This window comes from Thermobia domestica, chromosome 7 (genome assembly GCF_964235325.1).
Source record: "Thermobia domestica chromosome 7, izTheDome1.hap1.1, whole genome shotgun sequence".
Classification (NCBI taxonomy): domain Eukaryota; kingdom Metazoa; phylum Arthropoda; class Insecta; order Zygentoma; family Lepismatidae; genus Thermobia; species Thermobia domestica.
Genome location: NC_137460.1, coordinates 60,706,623 through 60,725,070, shown reverse-complemented (window position 1 = coordinate 60,725,070; position 18,448 = coordinate 60,706,623). Strand labels below are relative to the sequence as shown.

At 35.4% G+C, this 18,448-nt stretch overlaps 1 protein-coding gene across 1 annotated transcript in view; it reads right to left on the bottom strand.

Annotated features, from left to right (window-relative positions):
• Positions 1 to 18,448, bottom strand: part of LOC145690155 (26S proteasome non-ATPase regulatory subunit 5) — a 50,353-nt gene that overhangs the window by 13,696 nt on the left and 18,209 nt on the right. Inside the window, exons 3-6 of the mRNA XM_081764765.1 lie at positions 14,519 to 14,761; positions 11,161 to 11,413; positions 9,814 to 9,999; positions 8,925 to 9,034 (exon numbers count right to left, since the gene is read on the bottom strand). Of these exons, the coding sequence (XP_081620891.1) occupies positions 8,925 to 9,034; positions 9,814 to 9,999; positions 11,161 to 11,413; positions 14,519 to 14,761 (792 nt within the window). The remainder of the gene's footprint in view (positions 1 to 8,924; positions 9,035 to 9,813; positions 10,000 to 11,160; positions 11,414 to 14,518; positions 14,762 to 18,448) is intronic.

The window sequence follows — 18,448 nt, the reverse complement described above, 5'->3', positions numbered from 1 at the left end:
AAATATAAATATTTTTTTTTCAGGAGGCAATTTTTCCTGGAATTGCAGATCTGTTGCAAAAATGGATGTGGCTAATCCATTGGATATTCCATAGCTAACTGTATTTTCGCCATCAATCGCAAAATATAGTTTTTCATTTCTCTTCTTCTTTTATAGTAACCCGTAACTAACCATGTGTATTCTTAGGTTAGATTTTTTTTTTAGTGTATGTTATTGTCTAGTAACATTTCAGCGAATATTTTAACGTTTATGAATCGTAACTATATTGTGTACTTGTATGCTAATGAGTTGTAATGTTTATTTTTCATGTTAATTTTGAGAAAGTTATATTTTAGTCACACTATGTCCCAAAACTATTTGGAATTTTTTAGTAAAATTGTTTTTGTTATGGAAGATTTCCTTCAGAAATCAACATGGCCAAAGGTTTTGGAATATAAACCTTTAGGTTTCAGCCATAACAAACAGTATGGAGGATTTTAGAAATCAACATGGCCAAAGGTTTTGGAATATAAATCTTTAGGTTTCAGCCATACTGCCAATGACGGATGATTTTCTTCAAAAATCGACATGGCCCACTATTTATGAGGTTTCAGCCGTCTCAGAGATATTGTTATAGATCCCAAAAATAAACTTATTTTCTTTCTTTCCAACAGCATGAAGCCATAATGTTTTATGAAAAATTACTTTGTCAATTATTTCGTATGCTCGATGACTGAATTTTAATGCATTAATAATACCAGTTTGAATATTTTGTAGCGAAGATGCCTAAGGAAGCTTGTTACAGCTGTTTTGTAGGGAATTTAATTGAATGTTTCAGACCGACCAGAGAGTTGTAATGTCGTTGGCTATATTCTTGTTTGTATCTCATGTTTTTCTTTTAATAGGTCTCATGTATTTTGTCTTATAGAGACATATCTTTACGATGCTACGAGAGCATTTGTATTTTGTGTGTTTACACATCTTTTCTAGGTGGAAGACACATTATGTTCCAGGGAACATACGCGTAGTTTACTGAATATTAATGTTTATATTTCAGTTTTGTACAGAAACATTTTGTAAGTGCCTATGGTTGCAGGCCTTTTCTCGTTTCTAATTCTGCCTCGCAGGTGTCGATGGCATATTTCGTGTGTAAGTACGTGTAGTATTACACATTTTTCCCACCTATGGTTTTGGTCAATTCATGGTGTAATGACCATTTATTTTCAGGAATGTTTGGACTAGTGAGTCAACTTCCTTGATTCAGACCTTCGAAAAACTTGGATCAATTTTGAATAGTTTTCAACGCTTTATTAACAAATTTTTTTGCAGATAGTAGTCACATTTTCTGGTAACCCTGCAATGTTTATGTTTTTGGAAGTGAACAACGACCATTATTCTAGGCCTAAGCTAATAATAACTTTGTTTCAGAATAAAATCATTTGTTGTATTGAGCATTATCGAACTAAAGTCTCGACGAGCAGATGGCATTTGATCTTATGGCGTGCCGAATTTTCTTCATACATGTCAACGAAATCACGATCTTTTCTTTGATATGCAGAATCATGCTTATTTCTTGGAATTACTATGAACGTCAATTTTGACACTTAAGTTTATTTTTTTTTATTTTTGAAAAACGATTTTTCGTTCTTTTCTGCCAAACAACACGAGGCACAGTTAAAAAAAAAAAAAAAAAAAAAAGGGACATACAGGTGAAAATCTAATTTTGTTTACATATTGTCAGTTTAACATGTCTTTACATTTCCATTCATTTTACTTTTTCAATGATTTTCATATTTTTCAAATATATTAGAGTGATATCGAAACTTTAACAATAATTTTAATATTTTAGTACCTTTAACATGTTTTGCTATTTGCTTATTCATTCACATTTTGATATTTTAAATACAGATATCAGTATATTTACTAATTTTTATTGAGATATTTGATAACTCTTTAAGTCGATGTTTTCATGAATAGTTATTGAGTGTGTATATTTATTTCATATTGCACAAAATAGTGATCGAAACGGAACACTTAAACATTTTATGAAAAGAATTTATTAGTGTTTTTTTTTTTTTTAAAAAAAGCATTTAAATAGCCCTATAACGTATTTACTTCATATTATATCAAATAAAGTGATCGAAACGGAACACTTAAACATTTTACGAAAAGAATTTATTAGTGTCAATTAAAAAAAAATATAATAGCCCTACAAACGCTTTCTGCGAACTTAAAAAAAAAAAAAAAAAAAGTTATCATACAGGTGTTATAACCATATCTCGTTTCTCACACCAGTGTTTAAAAAAAAAAAAAAAAATCTCCCCTTCTCCACTCATCAACTCATCGTTGGAGAATCATGGAGGATACTTACACAGGAAGACAGCATGGTTTCAACATGTGAAGTAACGGAAGATAAGGAAACTCAACTGCACCAATTGTTCAAGAGGATCTTATTACTTTATGGAACACTTGGATTGGACATTGCTCATGCAGGAACCTCATCATGTTGTAGTGAGTGGACAAGTTATTTAACTATTTTAAATAGCCCTTTTTCAGGTGAAAAACCATTCATCGTTTATACACGTAAGTCTCACACCATATCACAGTGTTGCCAACTAACTAATTTTAATTTTTTGGTGAAAAACCTAATTTTATTCATACTTCGGCATACGGCCAAGGGTTCTCAACCTGTCTACGTGTGCACTTGACAGGTCGTTCCACGTTTCAGACGCCATATATAACCGCTACCAGGTTATAGAAGGATTTTTGTGGACATTCTGTATATTTCGTAAAGACAGTGATTATTATTTTCGATTTATACTTTATTCTGCAACGCATATAAGTTCTTTCTTTGGTGGGAATTGCTTCTTTCCCACACAATTGGACAAAGAAGTCTTTCATCGTTTTTTCATATATATATTTAAAACGTTGCTTTTAGTGAGAACATTTCAGTTAGTGACTAACCATTTCAGTGTTTCTCCCTGACTTATTATATGCACAGTATATATTCTGCAGCTATTTGGAACTGAATTAAGTGCTTTCGTTAATCGTTTATGGAAACATTACAATAGATTAGAGAAATACGGGCTGACCAGATGTCCCAGTAGCCAAAGTGGCACCAACTGTGTTGTTTCGTAACCCGTTATCTGTACTTTCTCACGCCAGTGTTATCGCCGTGTCTAGTGCATTATAGGCAGTTGGCTAAAATTAACATAAATTGTTTTCTATATTCTGTTTGTATGTGCATACAGGTGAGTAACTGAGTGATTTTTGAAATGAACTGCCAACACTTTTCCGTTGATCATTGCAACCCGTAGCTTGAGCTTGGATGCTCAGGGAGTTCGACTCCGGTGTTGTACGCAACCACCACGCCCGTTGCGTTGGTTAAGTTTTGTGAAGGGGCACAAGCTATTTAGCCGGTGAAGGACGATTTCTTACGGCTAGCCCCAACTAGTGAAATCCCAGGTCCGCTGACCTTGTGCGTTTAAAAAGTTATATACGCGCCCTCCAATATCAGTATTCCACTGCGGAGATCTTTTCGTTACTTTACTGAAGATTCACCTTTACGCTGCAGGACTGTTCAGCGTAACAACTGGATTCATCGTGGGACGATCCAGACAACTTTTCCCCAGTGCTACCCCCCAAGTGTGTCAAGGGTGTGAGAGAAGAATTTGTAGTGATATCTCAATCGTAATCATATATATATATAAAGGGCTATATTACCCGAAAAGGGCAAAGCGTGATTTCAGCGACTAAAATTGATATATATCCTCAGTGTTCAGTGTTGTATCCATTCCTCTTCGCTATTTCTTTTTCAAAATAGCGTTCTAATAAATAAGTATAGTGTCAATTAATCCAGTGTGTTTTCGTTGTTTGTATGATTGATGTCTGTGTGCGTTATGGTCTGGATGACCGTCTGATCGTCCGTGAGGTTTTCGAGACGAGACACCCGAACCTCTCGGCGCCTAATGCTCATCTCATTATTGAGACCGACGAGCTTTTTGGGAAACAGTTTGTAACCTTTCTTGGAGAGGTCTTCGTTGTCCTGTCCAGCTAAGTTAAAGTATCAGGAGTATGCTTATTGGTAATACCACGAGCCAAGGACAGCGACCAGCTTATCCAGGCGGTTACAAATAAATGACAGCCCGAACAGCGACTTGAACTCCAGCCGGTTACATTCCCACAAACGTTGACTTCCAAATACAGCCCACCATGTGAAGACGGGTATTTCAGTTAGTAATTCAATATCCAATCTAACTTAGACTCAATTCATCTTCATCTTCTTCCACTTTTTGCACAGCATAATACCTAGCAGCACAATAATATCAAGTCTTATTCCATACCTTCCAACACAACAAACATTATTATACAACCAGCACCAAGAATTCGTTCCACGTTCCTCAGAACATTTTTTTAAGAATAATATATTCTAAAAATAAATAAATTAATAAAAACTTGCATTGAATAAATACAATTTCGTAGACTGGATAGAAAGTCTGTAGACGATTACATTATGGTATTTGCGAAATAAAATATGTACTGAAAGTGTGAGAATTGCAGCAGTAGCCTAGATAACGAAAACATAAACCATTATTAATTTACTTTTGTTGTCTCTCAAGTTTGTAGCGATATTGTTTTAGATAAATGTACATTCAAATGAAACATTATCACTGACAAACTCAGACACTGTAAGTAATCTGGTCCACGAGGTCCCGGATGCAATTCCCAGTAGTTCGGATTCTACCTTAAACTGTGATCTACGTCCCATATGTCCTCACTCCCGAAAAGGGACGCGAAAACTTAACAAACAAACAACAAAACTGTTAAGTAATCAACAACTGTACCAAAATGGCCATGTACTAACTGGGTATAAACACTATTTTATAAACCAGGACACTCACTTACGAGTCTATTGAAGCCATATACAAATATGATAGTAATTTACATTGGCACAATAAAACACAATTCACAAAAGAATTTTTTAAAAATTTAGATTCAAAAGGGGATTCTCCGATTTCAAGTTTATCTAAGCATTTATCCCCGTAAAGACTATATAAATGACACATATTTTACATAGGAACATTTTCTGATTTGTTTTATTAAAATCAAAAAATCACATTTTAATAATAATAATAATAATAATAATAATAATAATAATAATAATAATAATAATAATAATAATAATAATAAGATTGAGACATAATAAATAACAATACAATTTGATTACTTATAATTTCACAGTTTGTCTATTACAATAGTTCATGTACTAAAAACACCAATAAATATTTGTATACAGGAACTAACACGATAATGTAGAAAACAAATTTCTTTTAAGCACAGAATTCCAAAGAAAAATCGTTACATTACAGTATTATTTTCTTTTCCCAATACTTTCTGTAACACTACTTATTTCCTAATGCGTCCTTTCTAATTGTTCTGATGAAAGTGAAAGATAAAAAGGTCTTTCAAATTTTAAGCAACGTAACATTGATACTGAACACTGAATAGATGAGTTTTATAACACGAGTATTTAAAAGCACAGACGTAAAGACAATAGTTCATGAAGTCCAGATCCCTTCTTAAACATAGTATCTATATGAGCAACCACAGGAGTGAATTTCATGCAGTTGGAATCCTATTTTAACCTCACTCATCCTGACAGCTAGTGCTGAGGTTGAAAAGGCAAATGGCAATGTTAGGCTGAGGACTGTTCTGAGCTTAACGTTGAATGAACCTCACGAGATGTCGTGACATTTAGAGAAAACGCCGATCACTTGTCTTCCTCTTAATCTGCGTCTGTCAAAACTATTATTGCAGCAGTGTTCTTGATTAGCTCTTTTACACACAAATGAACTTTGCAGGGTTATATATTCAAGGGCATAGTACCTTCTTCCACCAAATATACTATCAATCTTTTCTAGAACTATGTCCAACTGATGCGTTCCTGTCATCAGCACGGTTTATCTTCATGAGCAGGCTGGTCCAAAAGAAGCTACCTATCTTATACTGGCTGGGGAAACAAATTTTTGCCCAGACAGGACAAGATAAGTAACATCCTTAGGAATTTTCTCTTCTTTCCACTGGATATACACTACATAGCAACAAATTCATCAACTGAAAATAAAACTTTGTAGGACATCCTGAATTCTACAACACTACTTTGAATTACGTACATTCTATTCAAAAATGAAGAACTGATACACATTATATACCAAGTATACTTATTATAAAGTATACGCCTATTAGGAATGTTTACATACTAATAACTTAAATCTTGAAATTTACACCTCACCAGTCAACATATGTTGCAGCAAGCAATACTGTAAAGATGAATATTAAAACTGAGATCTTCAGTGACCCAAACCATAAAGCTCACAAGTTAGTAAGTGCTATTTACAGCTTGTCCGATAATGTGTAAAACATAAGATAATTGCAGATATAAATGTTTTTCGCATATACACTGGCCACCAAAACATTATCTGATACTTTTTGAGAAAAGTGGTTGGACTGACGTAAGAGGCACAAAGCACAGAAAAATTGCTCGTCAGACAAGGACGGTGACAAAGGTCTCACTCGATCAGTCAGTGTGATGCTTGTGCGTAGACTGGGGAGGGGTGGCGATATATCAAGAGTTTGATAGGGGTCAGACGGCTTGGAACGAATATCTCGGAAACAGTGCAACTTATCGGGTGTTCGTGAGGTGCCATGGTTGTGTCTTCCAAAGATGGGGAAAAAAAGGTGAAGTCAGAACTAAACCACAAGGAATAGGGCAGCCATACCTCATTAAAGATGTCGGACGTCGTAGAACTATCGAGGTTAGTATAACACTGTAGCACAATTAACGGCAGACTTTAACAGTGGATAAAGCACGAGTGTGTGTGAGCACACAGTTCACCGTATACTGTTAGGTATGGGTCACCGTAGCCGACGTCACATACATGTACCAGTGTTATCCGCAAAGCGTCACTCGAATGGGTACTTGCCCATTGTCATTGAATGGCAGAGGAATAACACAACGCTGCATGGTCCAATGCCTCACGATACTACCTTCATCACAATCGATGGCCTGATCAGAATCCGTCGTATTTTATGAGAACAATTACTCAAGCCATGCAGAAAGGTGAAACCAGCACCAAACACAACGGCAGGCAGATTGTGGATCCATTATCTTTTAGGGAACCTTCACACGTTCATCCATGAGCCCTATAGTGCGTGTGGAGGGCGCCATGATAGCTCCTAACTATCGCAGAGCATTCCTGATCAAGTATAACCATTTCATGTCGGCCATGTTTTCAGCTCAGAATGGATCTTTTAGCAGGACAACGCTTCTTGTCACAAAGCCAACGTTGTACTGCAGAAGTTCAAGGAGCACAGTGGTGAGTTTTTCAATTACTGAATTGGCCGTCATGCTCTACCGATCTTAACCGACTTTAACACCTATAGAATATCATTGAACGTTAGGTCCCAGTAAACCACCCTTCCCCGAAAAATTTACAGGAATTAAGTGATTTGTGAACAGACGAGGCGTGCCATACCTCCAGACCTCATTGCTTCCATGTCAAACCGCTTTGTTGTTGTTTTACGAACCGTAGGTGAACAAGGTGTTCATAATGTTCTAATTGGTCAGTGTAAATAAAACCTCCGTGTAGAAAATGATAATAATGTAGCCTTATCTGAAACTAAACTTTGAAACTAATAGCTCGAACTCGAAATACGTTGATATTTATACAAAAATACTTTGATGCAAGCAACAAAAGGTTGGCATTAAGTAATGATTAAATTAATTACAAGGTTTGCACCTTCACAAAACATGTAATCATTATTCAACTCATCCAATCACTAGCTAGTCAGTACGAATCGAATTGGTGTGCCGATTCAATCTAAACCTATATCTTTTTAATTCTATACCTGTTCCTCCTAACAAGAAATATACTTAGAACATTTACTTATTCAGCTTAAAAATATATTTGAAACAACTTTATACAATAATACACAAACAAGAGCATTACACGGGTAGGTACAGCTTTTAATACGTACAATTTAACTTGAAAATTGTTTACTTTCGACTCCTTGCTACTTGAGAAAGCCTGCTTACGGATTAAAACTGGGTTTCCCATCAATTAAAGATCATGACATAGTATAATTTCGCACATTGTGATTTATAACTACCTTCTATCATACTTTTTGTAATATTGACAAATATATGTATAAAACCATATTACTCATTTGTCTTATTAATTATAAATGTATATTATCTTCAGGACTCAAAGGACTCGTTGATACCTCGGTTTTCAATGCGTTAAACGCTTACATCAAACTTACCTATTTCTTTTTTATCCGGGATCCAAAAATAGGTAGAGACTGGAGCTCTGAAAGAAATTTATGTGGGCATGTATACTAGGTGCTAAATCACAATACCACACAGATACCTTGTTCATAGTAACATGTAATCAACTTTGTACTCACAACATGCAAAATATTATTTTCATCTGGTAACGACCAACAGCACGTTATTCCCGAACATAATAGATTAGTATTGCAAACAAACGAAGCTAATGAACCACAAGATAAATGACATGCGTACATCATCCCAGAAGATGTTAAAAACCAGGAACAGTGTTAATTTGCCTACACAAAGTCTACAAGTAGCAATCATAACATAAACATTTACTAAAAAAATTAATAAATAAATAAATAAATAAACAACAGACTAACTACAGCGTACTTTGACTTCAGCATCTAAATAAAATATGTTATCACAATGCACCTACTTCATAAAGAAAGTCTAATTTCGAATATAAGTCGTTCTGGAAGCAAAACAACTCATGATGAAATAATATTTGTTTACAAAAAGCGTCCAGTATTACATTTTCTTTTAGTAACTGACAAAATATAGCAAAAAACTAGTTACACAATTTACCGATATTTAGTAATCCGAGAGTTACCTCAAGTTTCAGCAAATTCGCTACTGCATTCAAAGCACGTACTCTCCATTCTGCTGGTAAATTTAACATCATGCTACCTAAGTTTTGCATACAGCCTGCCATTCTGTCTCCTAAAATAAATAAATTTAGATTATTACTTTCTTGTACGTACAGCAACTAATGTACTTTTCATGTAACTTTTATTGTTCACTGACAGATGTCATAAACCATGTCAATGATACACCGTATTGGGCCGAACACAGAACAATATTTTAAGCATTAAAGCAGTTTCATAAACAAAAAATATTGCGAATAAGGTTTGTGGGCTTCTGGCATCTATAGCCATTCTACTGCAGTTTATTTTAGCGACCACACTACCCGGAGAAGAAAAAAAGCGGTCTGAAACTTTTATGTTAGGTGAATTCCGGCATTTTCTGGTGTGAGAGGAAAAACCCACGAAAAACTCACAAGGATGGCTGGTCTGAAAATGTTTTTCCACCCTTCTGACTCTGTGTTCCCTGCAGGAAGCGAAACCCGGACCGCTCGCACCAAAGGTGAAAGCGTCTATGACTACGCTACGCGGAGACCTCTTCGTTAAGATCAGACACATACAGGAAACAAGCACTGGTAATGCGTCAGGGTATGGTTTGATTTGACTGACATGTAAAATTTGCTTCCAAGGTATTATCACTACGCTTCCACGGGAAAATCTGAGACTGAAGCAAGGATCTTTTACATAAGAAGTGAGTCTTCCTTAACCGAACGGAAAGAAAAAAAGAAAACTTTCTTTTGCTTAGTTAGAGAGATTTCAGAGGTAGCGTTACAGCAGCGAAGGAAAATATCGAAGAAAAAAAAAAAAAAAAACTCCGAACAAAATAATCACACCTTAGGTTTGATAAAGTCCACCTACCTGTTTGCAAAGTTAACTTCCCCTCTGCTGTCATTCCAATATAACCTATAGTTTCCATAGCAACTCCAAGCAATGTCAAATCTTTGCTCTCCAACAAATCAAAAAGGACATTCACCACTTTCGGATAGCGTTGAAATATTTCTTTAGGCCAAAAATGTGCTACATTGCCGAAAAATCTAATCAAACCTGTAAAAAAGAAGGAAATACAAAATTAGTACTCTTGTATTCACATTATTATGATGTTACTAAGAGAACAACAACAGAATTAGATTTTCGTTAAGATCATATGAAGTGCCAATTCCACGTTAAACTGTAAATATAAGTCACAGGCAGCCTTGGCAGTGCCAACAAACGTTAAAACTACAATTAAATGAACTCCCGTAAAGGAAGTAAAGAGAATCATAATAGACTTTCATGTATGTCATGTGAATAGGCACCGTTAAAGTCACAGTTACTCGCTGAGTGTCAATGGATTGACTCGATTACCGAGCCCGGCCAAGATAATTGTTCTAGCTGTCTAACGTAAAAAAAAAAAAAAAAAAAAAAAAAAAAGTTTCGTTGTGTAGTAACGGACGGGCATAGATACACTAGCATTAAAGTCTTTTAAGCCTCATTAGCGTAATCCTAATATGCTAAATTATAATAAGTGCTTTGGTGACTTAAAAATCAATACAAATACAAAATCACTTAATGTAACTGCACCGAGCGGTGCCGGGTTCAATTCCCGACTGGGTTTTCCTCATTCATACCAGGCCAATGCCGGGACTACCTAACATAATAATCCCAGGTCACTTCCTTTCCTCCTCTCCAATTTCTCGGGCAGTGTGATCGCCGAGAGACGTCATCTCTTGTATGTGTGACGGTCTAACATGGCTACAAATGCCGAAAGCTCAGAAATCTCATTCTAATCCAAACCTTAAAAAAACACAATAATACTTAAAAGTACAGAAAAAAAATATTTGTAAACTGTGCGTAGATCAAACATTATCCTATTTACCAATGTTTTATATTAAAACAAGAGTTTTTATGGATAAACGGAGCCTATAATCATGTTTTAGTGAGATGTACTAGTAGAAGATGTATTGAAAAAGGGATCCGAGAATGTCTGAAACAGTTCGGTGTTACGATTCTCTCAAGCCCAGGACGTAAGGTAGAAGCATTATTTTTTCTAATAATAAATATGCATCCAATACTTTCTATACGCAAATAAATAAATATTCAGTATTAGTATACATTTTGTCATCAGCCATTGATCAATGACATATGAAAAAAAAATGGCAGTGTACTACTGTTATTGTGAATTCACCAAAGCGAGTATGCATAGTTTTATAGAAAGAAGGCCCTTACCTGGAAGCAGAAGGGATCCAACAGGGTCATTATCACAGGACGAGATTTTCTCAGCGAACATCGCCAAAGTTCCCTCCGATTCTAGAAACTGGCACCCATGCAATGACAATGCAAGCTTTGTCAGCAACTCGAGAACGTTCAAATGCACTAATACATCATCTCCTGTCAGTTGTTGCATCAGCGAAGTGATGAAATGCGTCGACTTCACAACCTCAAAACTCGCAGGGGAATGGACAGATATTGTAACCACTACCTAAAAATATAAGCACACACTATTATGAAAACATGTGAACGGACGGAAGACGCAACAAAATATTGTACTTACTTCACTTTTTCAAGAATCAGTACAATTTTATTGAAAACGTGTAGAATTAAAACACTTTTGTCATTATGTATCAGGATAAAACAAGGAAATTACGAACAAAATAGGCAATAAGGTGTCACAATGGGGTGCATGGTGTTCTCTAAGCATATTTTCTACTACGCTAAGGTTGTTTAATTGAGTTGGATTTGGATGGAAGAAAACTAAATATAGCTGACTGACTTCATGCAGTTAGTCGATGGTGGCCAACTTCTTGTTTTCCTTCACCATGACAAGGGATGCTAGCTGTGGGAAACTGCAGTGCGTCTTAAAAGGGCCGGATTGGGGGGGGGGGGGGATGTAGTTTTGTGTTAGAGATAATCTGTAACTTGAAAAAAAAATCACTCGGTAAGGCCTGTACAACGAGACGATCAGAGAGATCTTGACACCCTACGAGGGACTTTAGAGCACAAGTGGGGGCGCGGTGACTCAGTGGTAGAGCGTTCATCTCCGGTGCTTGTAGTCCGTGGTTCGATCCCAGTTCGCGCCGTGTGGACTTTGTGGTGGACAAACACCATGCTCGTGGGTTTTCTCGGGGTTCTCCCGTTTCATTCCACTTTCTTCATTCCGTCATTTCATTCATTTCTCATCATCACCGTCTCCTTTAGCCTAACCGGCATAACCGTTGGACGTAAAACTTAAAGATTAAAGATTTAAAGCACAAGTGATCTTTTTCACGCCATGAGTTGCCTCTTTATGATACTGTAGAACTATCTGATAAGATGGTTCAACCATAAGCTATGCCCTAATTACAACAGAGCTATCTAACAAGACTGTTCTGCTTTGGTTTGTACATTCTGAACTGATGCTGGATAGAAAAAACAATGAAATCTTTTAAGTTTTACGCCCCGTGGTTATGACGGCTACGCTAAAGGAGATGGTGATGATGAGAAATGAATTAAATGGTGCAATGAAGAAAGTGGGAGGAAATAATTCATCCCCAAGAAAACTCACGCACATGGTGTTTGTCCACTACAAAGTCCACTTGGCGTGAACTGGGATCAAACCAAGAACCCCAGGCTCCATAGGTAAACGCTCTACCATTGAGCCACCGCGGCCCCAGTTGCTGGATAGATTAAGAGCGCTGTGCTCAGATATCTGGTTTCTCTGACTGTTCGTCTCTCTGTTCTTCTTGCTCACTACGAACGAAAATGAAAAACGACTCCAAAAAACGAAACAACGAAGGTAAAAATAATAAACAACCATCAGACCTACCTATCACTTGGCACTACGGCCCTCGATAAGCTTGGCATTTACCATGAATGGATGTACAGATTTTTCATACACGGAAGTATTACTGAGAGTAGGGTTTCTATTGATGGTTGAATGAACCTTATCTTCGCGTCTATAAAAAGTAAAGTTCAAATTTTTTTATTTTATTTTATTTTATTTTATTTATTTATTTATTTATTTTTTTTTTTTAATGAAGAATTCACAGTTCCAGGAGATTAAATAGTAGTACTACCAAGTAGGTGCTGAGAACTGCAACATTATTCACGCACGATTCAAAAATCTTAAGAAGAAGAAGAAAAAAACTACAGAAGATTGGAATCTAAGATAGAAGAAGAATTAGTAGATGACCGGTTTGGTTTTAGAAAGAAAATCGGAACGAGAATAGCAATACTTACATTCAGACGATTGATAAAGAATTCGAGTCAAAACAGCAATTTACGTAGCATCTGTGAACTTCAAAAAGTATTTGACAATGTAGAATGGAAGAAAACGTTCAAGATTTTGAATGAATCACAAATAAATTGTATAGAGGAAGAATAATATATCCCTGTACAAAGAATAATAAAGACTGAGATGGAATGATAGAGAGACGAGAAGAAGCAAATTCAGAAAAAGGTCACGAAAGGATGTTTGCTATTACCAATTTTATTTAATCTCTACATTGGAAAAGCAATAAAAGAAATCAAGAATACTTACAGCCCAGAAATAACTACATAGATAGAAAATACACAAGCTTCGATTTGCAGATGATATCGTGATGTTGGCAGACAGTAAGAAAAAAACAGACGCAGGTCAACAAGATGCAATAGGTGCTTAGCAGCATCACGATCACCAAAAGTATGAAATGAAGATACAAATCACCGTATATATACTTGCAAACATTAAAATATATATGAAAAGCATTATTTTTTAAAATTAAACTCAATCTTTCAATAATAATTTTGTTCAGTAGAATATTGTAGTGAACATTTTTAAAAACCTTTACTTTACACTGAAATGACCAGACCTCTCGTCCTTCCAGGGTTACGTGTTTGTCATGTTCCTTATGCTCTATTAGTGATAATGCAGGTTATCATTAGATACATTGTAAATATACAGGGTGTTTCAAAACAACACCGACAACGTTTGGGAGGTGATTCCTGACACCAAGATACGACAAAAAGTATAGACCAACCTGGGTGCAAAAATGCTTCCTTTCGGAGTCATAGGCTGCCGAAAACGAAAAAACACTTTAAAGTTCTAAGCTCCGAAACTATGGGACCTACTATGGTCGGGTCAAGACTTCACTTAGGAACTAGTATGCGCTCTATCCAAGTATCCAAGTTTCACAATCCTGCGGTACTTCCGGAACAATTTTTATAGGGGTATTTGGTGAGTACTTCAAATTATATATCTGTTGTCAAACTCCATCTATAAAAATTGTTGAATAATAATGTACTCTGAAACATGTACTTTTGGATAGCGCACATATTAGTTCCTAAGTGAAGTCTTGATCCGACTACGGTATGTCCCACAGTTTTGGATCTATGGACCCTTAAAGTTCTTTTTTTCATGTTTTCGGCAGCCTATAACTCCGAAAGGAAGCATTTGTGCACCCAGGTTGGTCTATCTTTCTGTCATATCTTGGTGTCAGGAATCACCTCCCAAACGTTGTTGGTGTTGTTTAGGAACACCCTGTAAAATACAAAAACTAGTAATCTAAAGTAACAAAGACACATGCATTTGCCTTTACGTCTAAATGAAGAAATTCTTCTAGCCACTTACCTCATAAACACGAAACTGCACTACATCACTGTGACACATTTGTCGTTTCAATGCTTCCACGATTCGATTAGAAAATACTGTCCGAAGTCCTCTTGGCGTTTTTGCCAAATTAACAAGAAGTGAGACAGCACACTGTGCAACAGAAATTTCACTATCTGCTAAACATTCTACTGCTGCTGTTAGTAGCTGCTGATTTTCACACATCTGATCTACGGCTACATCACTCTGAGCTGCCCGAAGGAGCTGAAATTACAATATTAAGATTATAATATTAAGATTATAATACATATATTGAATCTATTATCATTTTATTGTTATTATTATTTGCTTAGTGATTCCATATAAAACACACTAACTAACTAAAGGAAGGCTCACTTTGAACCTTCATTTAATGGAAATTTTTCGTCCAGTTTCAGAAGTTCTCTGCCTCTATCATCAGTCCCTTAGAAAATAATTTAGGCTGCTGTATGAACTACATTGTAGATTATCTTTCCTCTTGAAAAAAGACACCTGAAAGGATCCTTTACGAACTGCCCTTGCGTGGGCTCTCCCTTGAGACTTAAATATCAGTTTGTTTGGAAAATATACACAAGATGCAGGATCGTCCTCATCAATGAAAAATCTATACACTCTATCAACGGATGATCACTCAAGTGTTTAGTTTAAAGGCTTCCAACCTTTTGCAATGAACAAAAAGAGTAAACTATCCCGTCAGAAAGAACCTCTCAAATGTTTTCTTCAAAAGGGAAGATGGTCCACATGTAATTCATACAGCAGCGTAAATTGTTTTCTAAAACAATGACGATTGAGCCAGAAAGACTTTGAAACTGCAAAATTTTCATTAAATGGTGGCTTAAGGTGGTTCTTCGTTTCGTTGTTATAAAGTTATATTTATCCTCATTACATTTTAATTAGTTTACTAGTTGTGCGTAAGTGGTAAAGTAGAGAAACCTATTAAATAAATTAAAGACGTGCAGAGAATACAAAACATGCAACTTTATGAGGAAATATTTTTTTGATAGTACCAAGGTTAATTGATTTAAATCAGTTAATCGTTGATTTAAATCAAATTTCGAAATAAATTAATTTAAAGTAAAAATAAGTAAAATACCGTTTCTGTTCTTCGTTTATGGAAGATAATAATCATAATACAATGAGACTCAAATGTATGAAAACGAATGTCCCTTAGGGAAAATCCCGTTTTGAAAGGATAACGAGGAAATCCTGCTTTCTTCTGTTCGTAACATAGGGTTTTTAAATCGTTAACTATTCCAACGGGAAAATTACCATCGACATTTAAGACGAAAGTTCTTTTGTATGCGCGTTTTTTTTTCCTTTTCTTTTCAGATAATAGGGGCGAATAGTATTTAAGGACGTTTGAAACTTTTTTTTTTTTTTTTTTTTTTTTTTAATTTCATAATTTTAGACGAAATTTATGTATTCTATATGCATTTCGTGCCACAGCCTAGTTCTGATTTTTTTTAAAAACATACACCTGCCATATATCAGTAACTCTTGTGAAAAATAAACTATCATGTTGATAAACGTTGCTGTACTTTTTCCTTAATGCTTAAGAAACATTGACTGGGATTGAAATAGGTTAATGATTGGGGATTAATTCAAAATTCAACCTCAATACTTTCACTTAAATGACTTAATTATATTTAATACTAATTCCTAATGTTTTTTTTTTTTCTTTCTTCAATTCGCGACTTGTATTATACGAGGAGAAAGATGTGGTTTAAATAAAGGAAAAATCAACAAAAATGATTTTAAAAAATCATATCTTTTTCCACCCTGGATAGTACCTTCAGCTCAGCAGCTACCGTAGCTAATTGGAAGGACATCACTAGTTTCGTCTACATCAAATAAATCGAAAAGTACTTACTACACATAAGGCTGATGAAACAGGAAGTAAAGGAGTAAAATTATATAGTAGAACCCACTGGTGATATGTACATTCATGTTCAAAATTACTGTAGAATGTCTATAAATATGTTGTTGTATGAATATAATTTGATAACGAATTCGCTCGGTATTTTTTATAATGTTAGTATGTTTATAATCGGCAAAGACATGTATGTGGCAAATTTCATGTCAAAAGAGCAGTAAATAAGAACAATAAAACGAAAATAAAACTTTCTTGTCCATTTAGCAACATTTTGTTTTACTCATTCTAATTTTCGTATTTATAAATTCTCTTCCTATGAAATTTACCACAAATATACATTTCCCGATTATAGACATAGTATCAGTATTAAAAGTATTCTGCAAAATCATTATCAAATTATATTCTTACAATAAGACAATGACAGATATGCGACAATCATTTTGGACATAAGTGTACAAGATGGCGTGATGGCGTACAAGAAATTGTGCTCAGGGGAAATATTCAATTCGAAAATGTCAACTATACTGAAAGTGGAATAAGTGAAATGAAATCTTTAGTTTAACGTTCCACAACGTTTTGGAGTAAAGGAGACGAATGATTACGAAAAGTGATGGATTATGGGAAAGTCAGTGGAATGAGAATGCTGTTAAAAAACGGAAAAACCCTGAGGAATCCCATGGACACAATGTTATCTATCACAAGCTCACAGTCAGTATCAAACCAGGCACTCCTAGCACAAAAGATGAGCGCTGTACAATTAAGTCATGTTGCCCTCAACTGCAGTTTTCATCGAAATAAGGTAAATGTTCAACTCTCGGAATACAAACTCCGTAGTGTAAGTAACTTGAGTGGAGTTACTCGTTTCAATATTTTCGAGCTGATTTCCTATGTACAATTTCCTAAAGCCCCTATGTTCAACGGGTACATTTTGCGTATGTCACTTCAAGGTTTCAATTTTGGTTTGAATACTCCATATCATAAAGTGAAAAACTTATGCAGACAAATTTTGTGAAAGGATATTTTTCCTTCATATGTAGGTTCGTCAAATCCTTAAATGTTTGTGATTCACAACTGTAGGGTGCTTCAACTCAAGTTTCATATTACATATATTTACATATTTTGACCAATATTACATATTTCTATGGTTTCTACATATATTTTTTATATAAAACTGTCTTAAAATTTTGCGTTTACTGACATTTTAATTTAAAATAAAAAAAAAATAAATAAAAAATAAACTCTCCAACTGTGCAAGGCTTGCATCTAGATTCAATTTTGTCATGTCTATCTTTTCGTTTCTTTACAGAAAGAGAAATATCGTTCATTTTTTTTTTTTCTTTATGTGTCAAACCATGTTTCGCAGAATTTTCGCCGATAACAAAAGAAATATAAGAAGAAACAAATAAAAATCCTCCCTCCGGGGTACATTAGCAGCGCCCTTTATTCTCAACTCTGGAGGAAGACAGATCACGTGCCTAACAGGCGACTGGCCAGGAAATTCCTAAAATGAAGTCTATTTCATTGTTATCGGAGGTCGGACGGGAAAAAAAGATGAAAGCAAAGCCTGCAATTAAAGTTAAAACTGTATCCTAGTGTGCTTTCAGGAATTTACTGCAAGAGTTCGTTCCAAGAAGCTGGCGACAATGGCAATATCATAGCAGGTAACCTAAGCTTTCAAAGAACTTCGCTTGTTCAACTGAATGACAGGAGGACAGTACTCTAATATTGCAGTTGCAAAACGCAAGTGTTCTGTATTGACCGTCGATGTTAGAAATGGCTCCGGTTGCCTTAGCTTTGTCCGCGAAATTGCGGTCGTGGGTAACTATCGATGATGCGTTTACTACGGACGGTAAAGTGGTATTGTGCCAAGTGTGTGATAATAAAAATTGGATATTCAATGAAATCTCAGTTAGAACAACATGTACGAAGTGCACTCCATGCAAGAAATAAAAATTTGCGAACTGAAAAAAACAAGAACTCTTGACACAAATGCATCAAGATACTTCAGTGAGTGAGTTTTTCAAAGACTTGTGCCAAGC